General features: G+C 41.4%; 3 protein-coding genes across 9 annotated transcripts in view; 2 read left to right on the top strand and 1 right to left on the bottom strand.

Annotated features, from left to right (window-relative positions):
* LOC125738141 (phospholipase ABHD3-like) overlaps positions 1–739 on the top strand; it is a 15,152-nt gene extending 14,413 nt beyond the window's left edge. The window contains exon 9 of the mRNA XM_049006820.1: positions 293–739. Coding sequence (XP_048862777.1) covers positions 293–471 — 179 coding nt within the window. The 3' untranslated portion in view covers positions 472–739. The remainder of the gene's footprint in view (positions 1–292) is intronic.
* Positions 1–4,640, bottom strand: part of LOC125738130 (jerky protein homolog) — a 5,779-nt gene extending 1,139 nt beyond the window's left edge. Inside the window, exons 1-2 of one of the 5 annotated variants that reach the window (XM_049006802.1) lie at positions 2,618–4,640; positions 81–498 (exon numbers count right to left, since the gene is read on the bottom strand). In XM_049006802.1, the coding sequence (XP_048862759.1) occupies positions 2,623–4,251 (1,629 nt within the window). In that variant the 5' untranslated portion in view covers positions 4,252–4,640 and the 3' untranslated portion in view covers positions 81–498; positions 2,618–2,622. Of the gene's footprint in view, positions 1–80 lie in introns of those variants that run through there. The other 4 variants (XM_049006818.1, XR_007396738.1, XM_049006812.1 and 1 more) reach the window with 4 other exon arrangements.
* esco1 (establishment of sister chromatid cohesion N-acetyltransferase 1) lies at positions 4,574–16,722 on the top strand. 3 transcript variants are annotated; one of them, XM_049006775.1, is made up of 10 exons: positions 4,574–4,711; positions 7,155–9,486; positions 9,596–9,683; positions 9,827–9,872; positions 9,995–10,115; positions 10,269–10,400; positions 11,047–11,136; positions 11,413–11,556; positions 13,833–14,017; positions 14,501–16,722. In XM_049006775.1, exons 2-10 carry the CDS (start codon positions 7,156–7,158, stop codon positions 14,667–14,669), a joined length of 3,306 nt encoding a protein of 1,101 aa, XP_048862732.1. In that variant the 5' UTR covers positions 4,574–4,711; position 7,155; the 3' UTR covers positions 14,670–16,722. The 3 variants fall into 3 exon arrangements, with proteins under 3 accessions (XP_048862732.1, XP_048862741.1, XP_048862723.1); XM_049006784.1 differs by lacking the exon at positions 4,574–4,711 and adding an exon at positions 4,725–5,109 and having other exon boundaries at positions 7,155–9,483; XM_049006766.1 differs by lacking the exon at positions 4,574–4,711 and adding an exon at positions 4,725–5,109.

Genomic DNA, 16,722 nt, shown 5'->3' with positions numbered 1-16,722 from the left:
GTTTTTTAGGTGAATGAATTATATAAGCTGAAATATTAATTACCCAAAACATGGATATGCAAAATACAGATGAATCAGCAGACAATTAAAATGGTATTTTATAAATGTGAAGTACAATTGCCATTTTTAGAGTACCATTCCCTGTTTAACATTGGGTAGCATTTGTAATTTGATTCTGAAACATCTTGCAAAAAAGAATATTCGCTCACTAATAAATTCTTTTATTGATGCTGTACAGTTCCATGTCATGTCCCTGCCCCCATGTGACCATTCACTTCCTTCTGATCCTTAGCCATTCCTGTGGAGAGAGTGAAGCAAAACCCAAATCTAGCACTACTGGTCACCTCTCACGGGGGCCACATTGGCTTCCTTGAAGGACTGTGGCCCCGTCAGAGCACCTACATGGACCGTGTGTTCAGGCAGTTTACCAAGGCCCTTATTGAGCAAGGGAGCTGTCTCCAGGACCTCTGAAGCAAACTTCCCCATGGCTGTCATCCTCTGTAATAGCAGCACAAAGTCCAGGGTAAACATGTCTATTTGAATGTACAATCAAAGTTTACCCACACAGAATTTACAACAATGCTTTACAAAACATACTGTTTCCTGAAGCCAATTCCAGCTCGTACACAAATTACAGTGAGAGCAGAGGGGGGGTAGTTCCTATTTGCATTCATTATAATAGGTTTACAAAATCTCTGTGCTATTTATTGTATTATTAAACCTTCTTGTGAAACATTAATGCCTGGTTTATTTATGTCATGTCAAATGCTGTTTAAGCGATTGCTGTGTGTTTATATACATATATTCACACACACACATTAAAAAAACAGCAAAAAAAGTAAGGAAATTTGCGTTTGGTCGATTCTTTCTTTGTTGTGACTGCTTTTGCTTCTTGCCGTTGGAAAGCCTGTTTCTTTCCCTTTTAAATTATGCCACGTTTGTAAAGAAAATGCATTTGTGGGCCAAGCAGCAGAGTTGTGTATGTGGGTTGTGCCCCAGTAGAACCTTGCCAGATCTTCTCTGCCAGTGCCATACAGATAATTCTGCTATTGACTCATATTTCGAGCTTCTGCTACCCCAGGTGCTGACAATCCACTGCCTGGTCAGTTGGAGTCTGCTCCAAGCATGCCACGTTTGACTGATCTGGATAGGGCTCGTGTCATCGGGCAGCTTCAAGCCGGTGTTTCACACAAGCAGGTTGCTGCATTATTTGAAGTGAACCCTAGTACCAGGCCGTGAAGGGGTCGTCCCAAGAACACAACACCACAAGAAAACCATTTTCTCACCCTGTCAGATGCATTTTCCTTACAAATGTGGCACCAGTTAAAAGGGAAATAAACAAGCTTTCCAATGGTATAAGATTTATTGTCAAGCATTGTCACAACAAAGAAATAATCGACCAAACGATTACTTTTTGCGGTAAGTTTATATATGTATTTGTGTTCATATTACTAAGTTATATGTATGGTTTTTTATTTTTATTTGTTTTTTAGATGCAGCTTGATTTTGGACGAGTTTCAGCAGCCATTAAATTTCTTCCCTAAGTTATTCCAACACTCTTTGAAATGGTTTTTATTTTTAACTTTTTCTTTGCTGCCTATATAGACACATAACTTTATTTTTTCATGTACTGCAGATGTACTTCTACATCTCAAAATAGAAAACCACACGGAATATGTCAAGTTCCTCAAAATCAATGGCTACACCTAACAGTGTCTTCACAGTGATGGTGTATTTAGTACTGCACAATGCACCAGCACACACAGCCAATAGTTATTTAATGCTGTGCATACAGCATGCTAACTGGAAGGAAAACTGTCATTTCTGGCAAGCATACATTTCTTACAGAAAAAAATCATTATCCGAATTGTGTGATAAATAACAGACCTTTTAAGTTTAATCCACTACTCTGTCAAATGGACAATAGGTGACCTTGTTCCTTCATTACAAAATTAAGTCATTCTTATCACAGTCCTATTTAGAAATAGTCTAAACCATAACTGATTTGTGCCCTGAACAAAACAACCAATTGAAATTTGTCTCCATCAATAATGTTATTTGGAACAATTGTATTGATAAAGTTGTTTTGCAAACAAAAGTATTTCATCATTTAAAATGCATACAAAAATGCAATTATTGAATAAAATTTGCTAAACTTTAAAAATTTATACAAAATTGTAAAATCAAATTACAAAAATAGCAGCATCAATTTCATTCAAAAATATACAAAACACTGATGTCCCACTGAGCCAAGAATTTTAGTACAACATTGTCATTTTCAGAACTAGGTAAAATACTACTCAATGTCTCAATCTGTAAAGGCATTGAAAGTCCAAACTGTGTAAGAGATGATGACCTCTGAATTACAAATTCACCAAAACAAACCTGGCTGAAAGGATATTTGGTCACATCTCTGGGGTTCAGAGTATATTTTCACAACCAAAAGATAGGCAGTTAATCAACTAGTGTCTCTGAATATCCCCTGACTTTATGAACATAGTCCATCGTTTTAAAAATAAGACGAGCAATGTTTCTCTGCAGGATAACCATCTTGAAAACAAATACATAATGCCTGCCCCCAACCCCTTTCAGGATTGGCATCTCATATATAACTCACCTAATTTAGAATACGTGAGACTTTGAATGATCAGGAGACGGACTGGCTGTCACACATTTCCGTGCTTTGCATCTTTGATTCAGGAACTCATTTTCGATTACGTGAAGGCTCATAACTTGATCAGCAGTCACACAGGTTGGCTGCTCTGCAAAGGAAATAAACGTGCTCAAGCCTTTAGCTGCTTCTGACCAGGAAATCTTACGTTTTGGTTCTTCCTCCTCATCGCTCTCCAAATCCTCCTTTACATCTTGATTTCGTAGCACAAATTCAATGATATCTTCATCATTAATTGTCAGTGTGACAGGAACATCTTTGTCGACTTGTAGCCATTCATCAATTACTTTCTTCCTCACTTTAATTTCTTTCCCTGATTCAACAACCAGGTTAATTATTTCTTTGGAGAGTGAGCATCCATTATTAAGTATCTCAGTGCCATCAAACTCATTCTCTTCCATTTTAGGGAGAAACACAGCCACACGATATAGGTTACGCCAACATCGCTCTAGTGTCTCTTGCTGAACATCATCCCATGCCAAAGATGCCATGAATACTGCATTCTTCACATTAAAGTTCTCCTGAAAGTCTGCAACTGAGCCTTCGTATGCCAAGAGTTTGCACATTAAGTTACGACGATAATGCATTTTGAAGTTCTGAATGAAACCTTCACCCATTGGTTGGATAAGACCTGTCACATTATGGGGTACAAACAGCACATATACATTATCCACAACAAGTTCTTGTGCAGGAGGGTTAGATTTGTAATTATCCAACAGAAGCACAACTTTACTATGTTCAGGCAGGCCCTTAATGAGTAAATGTTCTTTAACGGCAGGCACAAAGGCATGCCGGAACCAATCCAAAAAGATTTCACTGGTCATCAAGGCATTTGACTGTGCACGATAGTCAACAGGTATAAATGAAAGGTTCTCGAAACAAGGTGGAGTCTGATTTTTTCCGATAACACATAACTTAAGCTTATGCGTACCAGCCATATTAGCGCACATTAAAACAGTAAGGCGATCCTTATTCAGCTTTGCCACTTTGCCTTTACATACTAAGGTACTTGCAGGTAAACATCGATAAAGCAGCCCAGTTTCACTGGCGTTGTAAATCTGCTCTGGGGTTAACACCAGTTCATCAACAAGCTCGGCAAATTTCTCTTTAAACTCTTCAGCTGATGGCTGATTGGCTGATTTTCGATGATCTGACAAATCGAACCGTCGTATTCCGTGACGAATTTTGAATCGCGCCAGCCAGCCATCAGAAAACTTGCAATCGCTTTTTAAATTCATCTTCTCAGTGAACTCTTTGGCTTTCTCCTGTAGAAGAGGCCCAGTGATGCGGGCGCCCTCCGAACGTTGGATGCAAAACCACTCATACAGGACTTTATCTAAATGTTTTAGGCGAGCCTGTTGAAGTGTATGTCGTGACTCTATAGCAAGAGTACTTTCAGACTTCTTCATAAAATCTCTCAACTTCTGGGCCTTACTCTTGATATCATAGATAGTAGAAGATCCAATATTATATTCCTTCATAATAGTGGTGCGGCTGTCCCCCTTCTCCAGACGATCACATATTTCTATCTTCTCCTTGATACTCAGTACTACTCTCTTTCTTTTGTTTGACGTCTCCATGTTGAGAGAACAATGAAGTGATGTCGAATAAAGATAGATATTCGATGCAACACAAGAGATCGCGACGTAAACAATAGCAGGACGAGCGGAAGGCACACGCAGGAACGAATACACGTATTTCGGAATTCTTCGTTGTTTCTTATTATTTCATTAGTTTTCCGTGAATTTCGGAATTGTGCTAGTTACTTGAGTGTGCCGGTTACCTGAACACCGGATAGGAGAGCTTTTTCTATAATTCGCTCTGTCGCGTGCATATGCCTTTCAAGCAGCAGAACTGTCTGCCAAGTCCAACCGGAAAGGTAGCTGTTAATCAAAATGGTCTCCCAATAGGAGCTGTGTCATACCGGATGTCCCTCCCACAGACGTCCGCTCGCTGGCACCGGAAGTAATGCCGAACTTTGAGTTCGCTGGGAAAAAAGAAACAGCTGTTATTTAGGATTGCACTCTGGAGGCCGACCAGGTGAGTTAGTAGCTTTTCTTCGCCTTATATGAGTTTCTCACTAACCATAATTCGCCGTGCCCCACACAATTTCTGATCCGAACCGGTTAATCTTGCGTTTTAGACGGGTTTTCGCTTCACCCTGGATTAAATTCTGCGTTCATCTCTCGTGCTGCCCGATCTCCGAGATAACTAGTTTAACTCCGCCGCTGTTTATTTTGCCTAAATAACGTTTATTCCACAGTTTAACGAGGATTTAAGTTTTATTTGTTCTTTTATTTTCCCCCCGAAAACCAAGTGTAGTCCAGTTTTACGTGATTTAAAGATTAGCTCGTATTAGCTAGTGCCCCAGGTGCGGGAATGTGAGCGCTTTGGCAGGAAGAATACTTTGCGTACGGTCTTTCTGGACGACGAGGCCGGTGAGCGATGTCATCACACACGGGACATTTAAACTTTATATTACAGCGAAGCTGCTTGACGGTCCCGGAGTCAGCTGTGGATAACAATGACCAGGGCAGCCCTCCTCCCGCTGGTGTTTAATATTTCGGGACATTTTGTACTTAATGTGTATCCCAGTGCCGGCCGGCTGGCCGGTAGGGAGTGGGCGCCGTCGGGGCTGGCGCCGGGGGCAGGGCGTCCTTTCCAACAGCAGCACCCGGGCCTAGCTGCTATGCCTCAGCCCTCACCACCGGGGTCGGGGAAAGGAAATGGGGTGCAGACCTGAGGAAAAGATCGTAGCGTGATTAAAATAGGTAGGGGTTGTCAGTCGAGCATAGCACCTGGGTGATGCTGCGAGGTGAAGACCGAAGCCGCTGAGATACGGTTAGATGTAGACCATCCGCCTGGGATACGCTTACCGGGGGTGGTCTCAGAGGGCTGAAACATTCAGTAGCGCAGAAATGAATGATCCTGCCTGTCTAGCTTTTCAAAAGGTTAATTTTACTCACGTTTGCTGTTCCGTTATGTTGGATAAGACGTGGGGTGTAATATTTTTGTATTTTATGTTACCTTAGTCTCCACCGTTGTAGTTTAATGTATTCATTAAATATATATATTTGCGTTTTATTTATCTGAGTTGCTTTGTCCAAAGCAGCGTACATATAGCAGATCTCAGTGTTGGGCTTAGACGGATACGCATTTTCCGTTAAAGTTGCATATATAGCTGCAACAGCACGGTCGATCCTTTCACTTGCATGACAGTTTATTTACGTTGCTCACTGTCTGTCAGACCATATATTACGTGTTTTATTGTTACCCAGTTTTTCTCTATGTTAATGGTATAGTACGTACAATTTGTTCCCGCATGTAATCTTGGCTTTAAAAAGCTTCACCCTCTATACTTTACCACCCAAAGTGTATTAAGTATTACCGTACTAGGTTTTTGCCTGTGATGTGAATATTAAACTGAATATATAATGTGAATATCGATCGGAATATATTATGTTGAATATATTATGAATATATTCATAATATTATGAATATATTATATTGAGAGACGTTATTGAGAGAGATGTTAATAAATTAAAGACAATGGAGCTAAGTCAAAATGCATTCAGAACAACAGCAAGTCATGCATCTGTTCTTACATAAAGAGGAGTTTTCCTGCAGTACATCACTTTTAAGGACATGCTGGTGAGGTTTGACCCCACGGTAATTTTATGTGGGCGTAGCAAACCCATTAAGCACTACTGGTAACATTCTCACTTGATTTGTTACCTAGCTGTGAAGAGTTGGAGCCCAGTTCTCATTTATTGGATCTTATGCAGGTGGAATTGAATGTTCTGGCACATCTTTGGACTGTGGTGAGACCCCACCATACAGTTGGAAAAAAAACAATCATAGATTCAAGGATGGTATTACAGCTCCTTTACATTCTTAGATTTTCACATTGATTTTGTGTAATGCAATCTTATGAAAATGGGAAAAAACTTAATTCTCTTAAACATCATAATACCTAAACGTCAGGTGATATAATATATTTGGTCCTGTATAAGGCTTCTTATTGAATACTGCTGGTGATATTCTGATTTAATATGGTAAAAATACTTTCAGATTATCTTCTGGGGCATATTGGCCTCTGTCGGAATTGAAATCAGATAGTGTGACCATACAGCACATACACATGTAGCCTGGAGTGTGGATGATAATCATGAAGAGATACTCTTTTGTTAAGCAAAGCACCTAACCTGAAATTTTCCAGTAAAAATGTCCTGCTCTGTGAATGGCTAACATAAAATATTCCTTAAATTATGCTTCTGTTAACCGGAAGAATACATCAGTTGATCTACATAGCAAAGTGAGATCTTTTAAAGAGATACCATTGTCCAATTAGAACAAGCAAAAACCTGACTGAATCAGAGGCTTCTGAAGTATGTTTTTAGAGTAATTTTAAGTATTTGAAATGTTTTATTTTTAATATACTTTGTTCTCCTAAATTAAGTTAATGTGATCTACCTTTTGATAGGATGCCAGCTAAAAGAAGATCCGTGTCACTTGAATCTCAGAGTAGAAGAAGAATGGTGGAACCGAGGGCTGCGTCATTACCACTAAAGAAGAACCTTTTAGCTGCTGTGAAATCAGACAAGCTTCAGAAAGGGGCTGCTGCTCAAAAAAAAGTTCTGGTTGCTCCTAGAGTGAAAAAAAAGCTTCCAGTGCCGCAGAGAGACGCAAAGAAGCCTTCAAAAGCTGTCCGCCACTCAGCTAGAGTGAAAATGATCCAGAAGGAGACATCCCAGAACAAGTCAAATACCGGAGTCCAAAAAGCAAAGGGGCTGAAGGCTGCTAATTCCACCAGGGCCCGTCAGAGCAATGTGCAGAAACAAAAACAGACTGGGCAATCAAAGTCAACTCAACAGGTGACTGCCTTGGCTCGGCTGGCACAGAATACAAACACCAAGTTAAGGAGGGCACGAGGTACTTTGATGAATAAGTCCAATGTCAAGAACCCTCCTTCGACGAAGAACTCAAGAGTAAGAACCTCCACCATGGAGCAAAGCAGCAGAAGAATACCCCCAAAATCGAGATCTGACAATGCTTATGTTAATCTCCGTAAAAGAGGGCTTTCTTCCAGCCGGGGCAAAGGTCAGAAAAGAGCTAGGTTAGACCATGACGGTTCATTTGATTCACAGAATGCCCAGGACAGCCTCACAAATTCTGAAAAGCCCTTAAGTTTTGATTCAATTCAAACAGAGCACAATTACGGTAGGCCGAGGACTGAAAGCCCAAGTGCGGAAATTAAGAATATTGCGCTCTCAAAGAGTCATTGTGCTGTGAAGATGAAACCCCATAATGCCTTGAAAAAGACATGCATTTCACCTGTGCACCACCAAGAAATTCCTGTGGTTGCTCCTGGGAAAAATGCCATAATTGCCTCGGAAGGAGAAGAAATTTTTTCTGGTTCCAAGGATGAATTAAATGTGAGCCATGAAGCTAGACATTGTGTGAAATCAAACTCACCCCCGCCCCCAACATTTGAAGCACTTTTCAAAGTTATCAAGGAGTCTAATCTTTGCAAAACTCCTTTTCCTGAAAAAGTGAGTTCTTGTGTAGCAGAATTAGAGGAAGTTAATATGCGTTGCTCTACTGCCATTTTGGAGAACTTAAAAAAGAGTAACTGTGATGTGGTTGTCAGTTGTCAGAGTGCAATAGGCTCAAAGACTAATCAGGTGGAAGAAGAAGAATGCAATCCTGCAGATGTCGGAAATGGGAAAGGTGACGTTGCCGATCCAGTGGCTCAGGATTTTTCCCCTCAGTATTCAGATATCGTTGGCCTTAAAACTGAAGTTTTGCTGGAGGATTTCATAGCTGATGATTCCATTGAACTGGGCATGGTGGAGAATGTAGTGGAAATTTCCTCAATGCCTCAGGAAGTAACAGATGTCTTTATTAAGCCTGACATATGTAAAGCTGTTAAGATGGACACGAAGAAGAAAGCTGAGACAAGCAAAATTTCTGCCAAGAAGCAAGAGATGAACCCTCAAGCCAGGACAAAGGCTCGTCTTGCTGCACTAGCCGAGCAGAAAGCAGCTGCTGCCAAGAAGGCAGCTGCGAAACAGCTGAATCTTCTAGCCCTTTGTGAAGAAATTGCCGAGGATATCGCTTCGGACACAACAGAGGTGAAAAGAGAAGAAGAACATAGCGATCAAGCCTTGGAAGAGTTAGACAGGCAAGAAAAACCACCCAGTCCTGTGAAGGAGCTTAGCGGCATCCTGACTACAGTCGTTTCTGAGGAGACCGGTTCTTCGGTCACTGTTGCCAATGCTCCCGGGGAGTCCACACATTCTGAGAAGCCAAAGCGACGCTTCTTCCTAAGCCAAATTACTGTGCCTTTAAAAGTAAACGAAAAGAAGAAACTGTCTCGCTTCCAGAAGCTACGGCAGACAGAGCTGCAGCGGGAGAAGTTGTCGTGGACCAGAATGAAACAGCTTAAAACGGAAGAGGCCATTAAAAAGCTTTCGTCGGACACACGGGAGGCAGATACAGTTTGCCCTGCACTTAACAGCGTATGTCCAGCTTCTCCATCAACAACAACCACCGTTAAGGAAGCTACTCCCAAGCTGTCAGGAATTGAGAACAAGAGCCTGTTGCCTGCTGTAGCACCCCCGATGCCTAATGGTGTTAGTGTTCAAAAATCCAAACCCACGACAGAATATAAACCCTACACACCACGGCCCAAGTACTCACCCGATGACTTTGAACTGGATGGCATGGATGATGAAACGGAACAACTTCCTGGGAAAGTCTGCACTCACAAGACGGTTCCAGAGCCTGCCCCCAAAAGCGACTCGAGAAACGTGGTAAAAGCTGACCAGGCGCCTGTGAATTCTCCCAGATAGCAGAAATAACTTGTCTGTGCTATGTTCTGGCACGATGATAACACATCATGGTTTTTTATTTACTTTATAGGCAAGCAAAGGAGTTGTTTCTGCACTACCAGCCAGAGGGCCGCCCGTAACTGCACCGGATAAGCAAAAGTCTAACCAGATGACTGTTGGTATGTCTGGCTTTTAATTTTCCATTTCCAAATGTAACCTTAACCTTATTGAATTTCTTCTCCGAGATAGAACAAATTTGTGAGGTGCACACATGATGTGTGGATGGTTTGACGTACCGTTTCCCCCACCCCCTTCTTTTTAGTGTCAGCTACAGGAGACCCGAGTATCAAGGCACTGCAGAGGAATGAGTAAGTATTAATGCAGCTTCGCGTTCAAACCTAAAAAAAGAGATGTTATCCAGTGCTTGTGTACTTTACTCTTCATATCCTTGAGAGCCACTTTAACAGGGTGTGCGTGTGTTACATTGCAGGAGTGCTGAATCTCCAGGTTCACCACTGTCTAGTGTCAGTACCCGTGCGACAGAATCCCTTCTGCACAAAGACATCAAACGTCTGAAGGAGGCAGATAAAAGTGGAAAGCAGGCTATCATAGTGAGTTTACCATTTGGGTGCACTTTTCTAATGTTTCTGGAGGAAACATTGTAAGGCAGTGGAGCTGTTAGCAATCCTGTTTTTCTGTCTGATTGGTGGTCATGTCATGTGACGTGTCCAATGGTTTGAGTTGAGTCTTCGTTTTTCCCCCAGGATGCGGGGCAGAAGCACTTTGGCGCAGTGACATGCAATGTGTGCGGCATGCTGTACTCTGCGTCCAACCCTGAAGACGAATCCCAGCACCTTCTCTTCCACAACCAGTTTATCAGCGCTGTCCGATACGTGGTGAGCATCACGAGGGCTCATGTCTCACACGTGCATCATACTCTATGCCGTACTGTACACAGATCTGCCTGAGCTTGCGCTCCGAGATCTTTCACTCACTCTAGTCTCCTACATGGGTTAGGGTATAACATTTGTTAGTTTACAGATTAATCCTGCAGCCTTCCAGTTTCTCTTGTACGTAAATAAAACTGACTATTTTAAGGTACATTAATTTTTACTTAGCAGGTGTTTTTCCCAAAGGAACATATTTTTTAAGCTCAGACAGTCCCTGGAGAAATTAAATTGGGGGTTAAGAGCCATGCTGAAGGGCCCAATGGTGAAATCTCAGCTAGGATTTGAACCAGCAACCATTCTGTCGCAGGCATAACATTCTAACCAATTAGACCCATGTTTTTAAGGTGTACATAATATATATGTAACTAAATGCATAAGTGGTATATGTTCTATTTCAAATGACAGCTTGCCGTTTTGTGGAATTGTGCTGTAACTGAAGCGGTTGACCCACTTTATTTTTGGCCAGATATGGAAAACCTGTTAGTTATGTGGTGTAATGGTGTTATGTGGTCTTGGATTCCTAGAGGTTCCCCTAGATACAGAATTTTATATTCTAAAATTAATTTTTAACCCCCTTTCATGTTTCATCTAGGGATGGAAGAAAGAGAGGATTCTGGGAGAATATCCAGATGGCAAGATCATCCTGGTTCTTCCGGATGATCCTAAATATGCCTTGAAAAAGGTATCTTCAGTGCACACAAACACACAGTCTTCTGTTTTAGTCTTCTACTTGATCTTTCTGCTGAATTAACGTAGCCTACATTGATGGAGATGTGTCTCTTCTATCCATCCATTTTCTAAACCCATTCGTCTTATGAAGGGTCACAGGAGTTCTGGGCATGTCCTGGGGTCTGTGGGCATAAGGCAGGGAATATCTCAGGATTGGGCACAAACTATCGCAGGGTCATGTACCTTTGTTATTGAATCTTTTGAGATTGTTTTTCTCCCTTTCCCTCAGGTGGAGGAGATCCGTGAGATGGTGGACAATGACTTGGGCTTCCAACAGGTGGAAACCAAGAGTCCATCTCAAACCAAGACCTTCCTTTTCATCTCCAATGACAAGAAGGTGGTCGGATGCCTCATCGCTGAACATATCCAGGAGGTAATGGCCATGCTGAAACCTGGGGCTTTATGGGTAATCTTGCTTAATGAGCAATAAATGTACAATATAACTGTGTAGTTCCTGGTTTTAGCCTGAAAGCTTTGAATGTTTGTGATGCCTGGCATCATGTATGATAAATTGTTTTCTTAATGAATTATGAGTTACTTTATGGAGTCACACTTGTGTTTATACTTCTTACCAACAGAATCCTCTTTGCTGATAAATGCGTTGATAGATAGAACATCTGCTCTTCCTAACATACTGTAAACTGTCTTTAATCGTGGCTGTATAGGCAGGTACATTATGATTTGTTGCTTGTTTCTTCTGTAGTGTGTACTCAAAATAAAGTAAAATCTAATTTCCTCCAACTTTTATTTAATGTGCTTTTCCTTGGTCCCCTTGAACTGTGACTTTAGTTGCAGTGCATTTCCATTAACTCTGTATCTAAATGCAGTGGGATGTTTTGACACGACAATCTGCAGAGAACTAGCTTTGAGCAGACAGTGCTAGGCCTCAACACTGATCTTGGACATTGGATACATCTCCTGGGGTCACTTATTCCCCTAAAGACAAGCACCCTGGATGTCTTGATGGGAGTTTGGTCAGCAACTTTTTCTGACACCCAGTTCGCTGTCAGATTTTAACTTCTGTGTTTTTATAGTCATAGGTATTTGTCAGAAATCTCAGTGTTATTACACTTTTGATGTAGTGGGTAAGATATCTCACCCATATAGATCGCCATATAGTGCGAAATCTTTATATTTTATCAGTTATAATGCTTATCAGATAAGGTTGCATTCTGCTTGGATGTCTGCTTTGCATTTCTCTGGCAGTATTGTTCCATAGAAATCTGGCCAGTATTTCATCAAAGCTCTGTTTGTCAAGTGGACAGTGTATCAAGTGCCTGAAATCCAGTATTCAAAACAAGCTGTAACAGTTGTTGGAGGTGAATGATCCATTGGACAGTAGTCACTTCCAGTTCTTATGATTACTGCTGCTCTACTAAAATTCAGGGTGGTGTGATCAATTTGAAGCACTTTCATTGAATATATTTTGCCAGAACATATCCATACAGAAGTCATGCAGGAAGATCTATACAGAATTATTTCTGTCAGGCAGGCAGGAACATAAGGTGGCTGTAGTAGCTTGTTTACTTCTTGCTGGCTGCTGTTAGATTATAAGGAATCTCTGCAGCTCACTTTCATTTTCTTGCAAATCATTAATGATTTCTGATTCTGGCAAATGTACTGTGCAAATTCTTATATCTTTTGGAAAGCCATGCCAAGATCTGACAAATAAAATATATGACACATGGGTTTATATGTATCTTTATCGGGGGAAGGCTAGCAACAGATTTGACTGCAGTCCTTTCTTATTGCAGATGATATCTGTGTTAAGCCCCCCAGAGTGGATGAAATTGACTAGGAAAGGCCATCGTTAACTCTTCTGTAGTGTTTTTTTTGTTTGTTTTTTTGCATAGATTTGGTAGGGTATTTCCTCAAACTTGCTTGGTTGTTAAAACACAAAATAACTGAAACACACTACAGCTCCCCCAATTACTAAAATACTCAGATCATCGCAACCTCTTGATGCTGTTTGCATCAAGTGATTCGCAACCCGGTCCCTGGGGACCCCCAGACAGTTCGTGTTTTTGCTCCATCCTAAAATGTGCAAAAATGGGCACCGTCTGCAAGGGAAGCTGGCAAAAATGTGGATTGTCTGGGGTCTCCAAGGACAGAGTTGGGAAACACTGGTTTACGTTACTGTGTGAGTGGCCTTATTTGTTTATACCACTGGGAAAATTCACCATCAACAGCATGCTTAGTACATGCATGGCATTTGTTTAAACAAATCTTCCAGCTTTGAGATAAAATTAAAGCTGCTGTCCAGTAGGAATTCTGCTTACCTAAACTCTTATTGGACAGTTATGATTTCTGGCTTAAATTAAGCCAGTTAACTCAGAAACCCTGCTTTTTGGAACACCCCTCTGGTGATATTGTGCACTGTTGTGCAGTGAGAAGTTGTATGTCATCCTTCATCTGACAATCTGTTTTTGGGCTTGTCACAAGCAGATTTGATGTTCTGGATCATTCTTTAATTCATTAGTAGTCAGTTTAGTCCCCTGAGTCTTGCAGTGCAGAAGTTGGATATCCATGTTAAATATTGTTCCCCTGGGACCGCTCATCTTTCCATGTTTGTGATTCTGTGTCTATATCCAGGTTTCATTTATACGTGTAGATGAGCGTTTTTTATTTTGTCGTCTTCTCTCTCCACAGGGCTTCAGGGTGATTGAAGAGGCGACGCCAGAGTGCTCCGAAGGTGAGAAGGTGATGTTTGAGCGTCAAAGGGCCTGGTGTTGCTCCACGACCCCTGAACCCGCCCTTTGCGGCATCAGCCGCATCTGGGTCTTCAGCATGATGAGGAGGAAGGGCATCGCCTCGCGTATGATCGAGTGTCTCAGGTGAGCCTCACTACTGCTATGCAGAAGGCGACTGGAGGGCTTGTCACCTCGTATATGCAGGTGAAAGCTGATTGGCCCCTGGAGTTTCCCCTCCCCTTGTAATTCACCGATTTAAAACAATGGCTAATGGTAAGGCTGGCCCCTCTGTATAAATTATGGTCTGTCTTAAGCTCCCCATCTTCAAAAAACCTTAGAACTGCCCCTGCCTCCTTGTCAGATCTTATAACAAACCTGAAATTACTAAATTTGATGAAATTGAGAGGCAGTGGGGGTTTGATTACACTGCAAAATGTTTGATTCTGCCACAGTTCTAGACCTCCCTATGAGAAAAGTGAACAGCCCCAATTATAATGGTAGAATGTCAATTATATGCAATTATGTCGTGGTTGAATTTGCTATTAAAGATTGCTTGTTGTTTTAAGGTTTCTGCCTGTGAGAGTAAAATTCAGCGTAACACCTCCCCTGTCTGTCACCTCTCCACAGGAACAACTTCATCTATGGTTCACACCTGAGCAAAGAAGAGATCGCCTTTTCAGACCCCACTCCTGATGGAAAGCTCTTTGCTACACACTACTGCGGGACCTCGCAGTTCCTCGTCTATAACTTTGTGAGCGGCACGCGGTCAAGCCGCCAGACTCCAGACGTGTTGTGATTGGGAGAAAGACTCGCATGGTTCATGGGCACAGAGCACAGCAGCACCCGGGTTGGCCAAATTACGGACTCCTTCCTGTAATCCAGCAGCATCGAACTTGGCTGAAAAGCTCCGCTAAGCTACCGCTAGAAAACTCCTCCCTTCAGCCGGGGAAACAAGCATTTCTACTGGTTTTTAAACTCAGGTGGTTAAATGGCAAGTTGTTGTTTTTAAAGATGTTTTATTTTCCCTTTAACCCCATAGCTCTAAGTATTTTGAGACAAAGCATATTTTGTTAAAGCATTTTTAAACAGAGAAAATACTTTTAAAATATTTTATTGGATGTATTTAAAAGTTTACATGCATGATCCTTTTTAACGGCAAAAAAAGAGAAAAAACAACAGTAAATTCACTTTAAAATCCCAAAAAAGCTTTAATACGTTTGTTTACTTGTTGGCACAATTTCCCTGTTTTAGGCCCTTACCCATAGCCGTTCTATGCACTTCTGGCCAACTACTTTAGCCATGTGTAAGGATTCTGTGGCGGTACACCGGTTTCCCTCCCTGAAAGAAAATGCCGCTTGAGACACAGCGTTCTTTTGAACTTCAGTAGGTGGAGATTTTTTTTTAAACTGCTCTCAGAAACATTTCCCAGACTTCACTTCTTTCCTATGGAGCAGCTCATCAGAATGTTCACTCTTCTGCGAAGGAGATCTTCTCCATAAATATGGATCCATGCATAAAGTGCGGTTTTCATTTAGTTTGCACGGACAGACTTTATTTAGTTGCTAGAATTGGAGTTGCGGACTATAGATTGCAATAGCTTAACCAAGAATATGTGACTCGTCATTCCAGACTCGGAGGTACCAGAGTCGTGAGTTTCACTTCCATTCCTGAATTTATGTTTCTGATCAACATGCAGATCTTTTCCGTTTTATTGCAAACTCTGTGTGGAGTGTATTGAGTATAACTACCATCTACAAGTTATCAGTTTGAATGCCTTTATATGGAATAGGAGCACCCCCCCCCCCCCCCAATAGGGGGTAATTCACCCATGTATGTATAAAACTAATGGGAAATAGGTTTCACATCACAGTAAGTTCAGATTCCGTAATGATCTCGACTCATCTAACTTGCTTCACAAGCCCCTGCTCCAGCTTCCAATTAATGCGTGTAGCCTGACGTAAAGTGGAGGTTGGAACTTGGACTCTATGCAGATAACTTTAACTCACAGTGTGAATTAACGCGGCAGGGAGAATCTAATTACATCTGTATTATGGTATACTGAGCAATATTTCAACTCCTGAAAGCCAGACTGCATTACAGTTTTTCTGATCTGCATGTAGATGAATAAACCCACTGAGAACTCTTGGATCATTGGGTGACTAGTCTTTGTCCTTCCCTAGTGTTTCACGTGAAGGATTAAGTTAATCTAAAATCTGACTTGGACCTGTCTGAAAACATCACCTTTACACCTGTATTTTCAATCCCAGCATAACTGAAATGGACTGCCTAGTGATCTCGCTTATGAATGCTACCAAGCGCATTCATGTTATTGCTAAAGTTGGCTGCCAAGAGTTTACAAAATCCCACAGATTGACATTGACCTAACATGGCATGGACTGCACTAAGAGTCTGAACTTGTCCAGCTGGATTTGAGGGGTTTGTTTGTGACCTGACCCTCATTGAAAGTTATTTTCATCGTCACCACTGGTTTGAACCTGTCAGTTGTCCAACCTCATGTACTGTCAATCTGTATACACCTGAAAGGGTTTTTTTTTTTTTTGAGGGGGGGGGGGGGATTGTTAGATGTCTAATTTTATAGGTTTTTGTTTGGATATATGTTTTAATTAGCAATGATGATGTCAGAAGTAATATTAAACAAGTTCTGGTAATTCAACATTTTGGAAACCCTCTGGATTTTGTGAACGGAAGACAGTAATTTGCAGACCAAAAGGTTAGACAATGGTGTAGGCATCCTCATGAGACTGTCAGAGTACTTTGTCATTCATTGGTATTTTCAGATGTCATGTATATGATGTTTTAAGAATAAATGTAAACTCCTTTGTTAATCA

The sequence above is a fragment of the Brienomyrus brachyistius genome, chromosome 1 (assembly GCF_023856365.1).
Source record: "Brienomyrus brachyistius isolate T26 chromosome 1, BBRACH_0.4, whole genome shotgun sequence".
In the NCBI taxonomy this organism is placed as follows: domain Eukaryota; kingdom Metazoa; phylum Chordata; class Actinopteri; order Osteoglossiformes; family Mormyridae; genus Brienomyrus; species Brienomyrus brachyistius.
The sequence above is the reverse complement of the archived record's forward strand: the minus strand, read 5'-3'. Positions and strand labels throughout refer to the sequence as shown.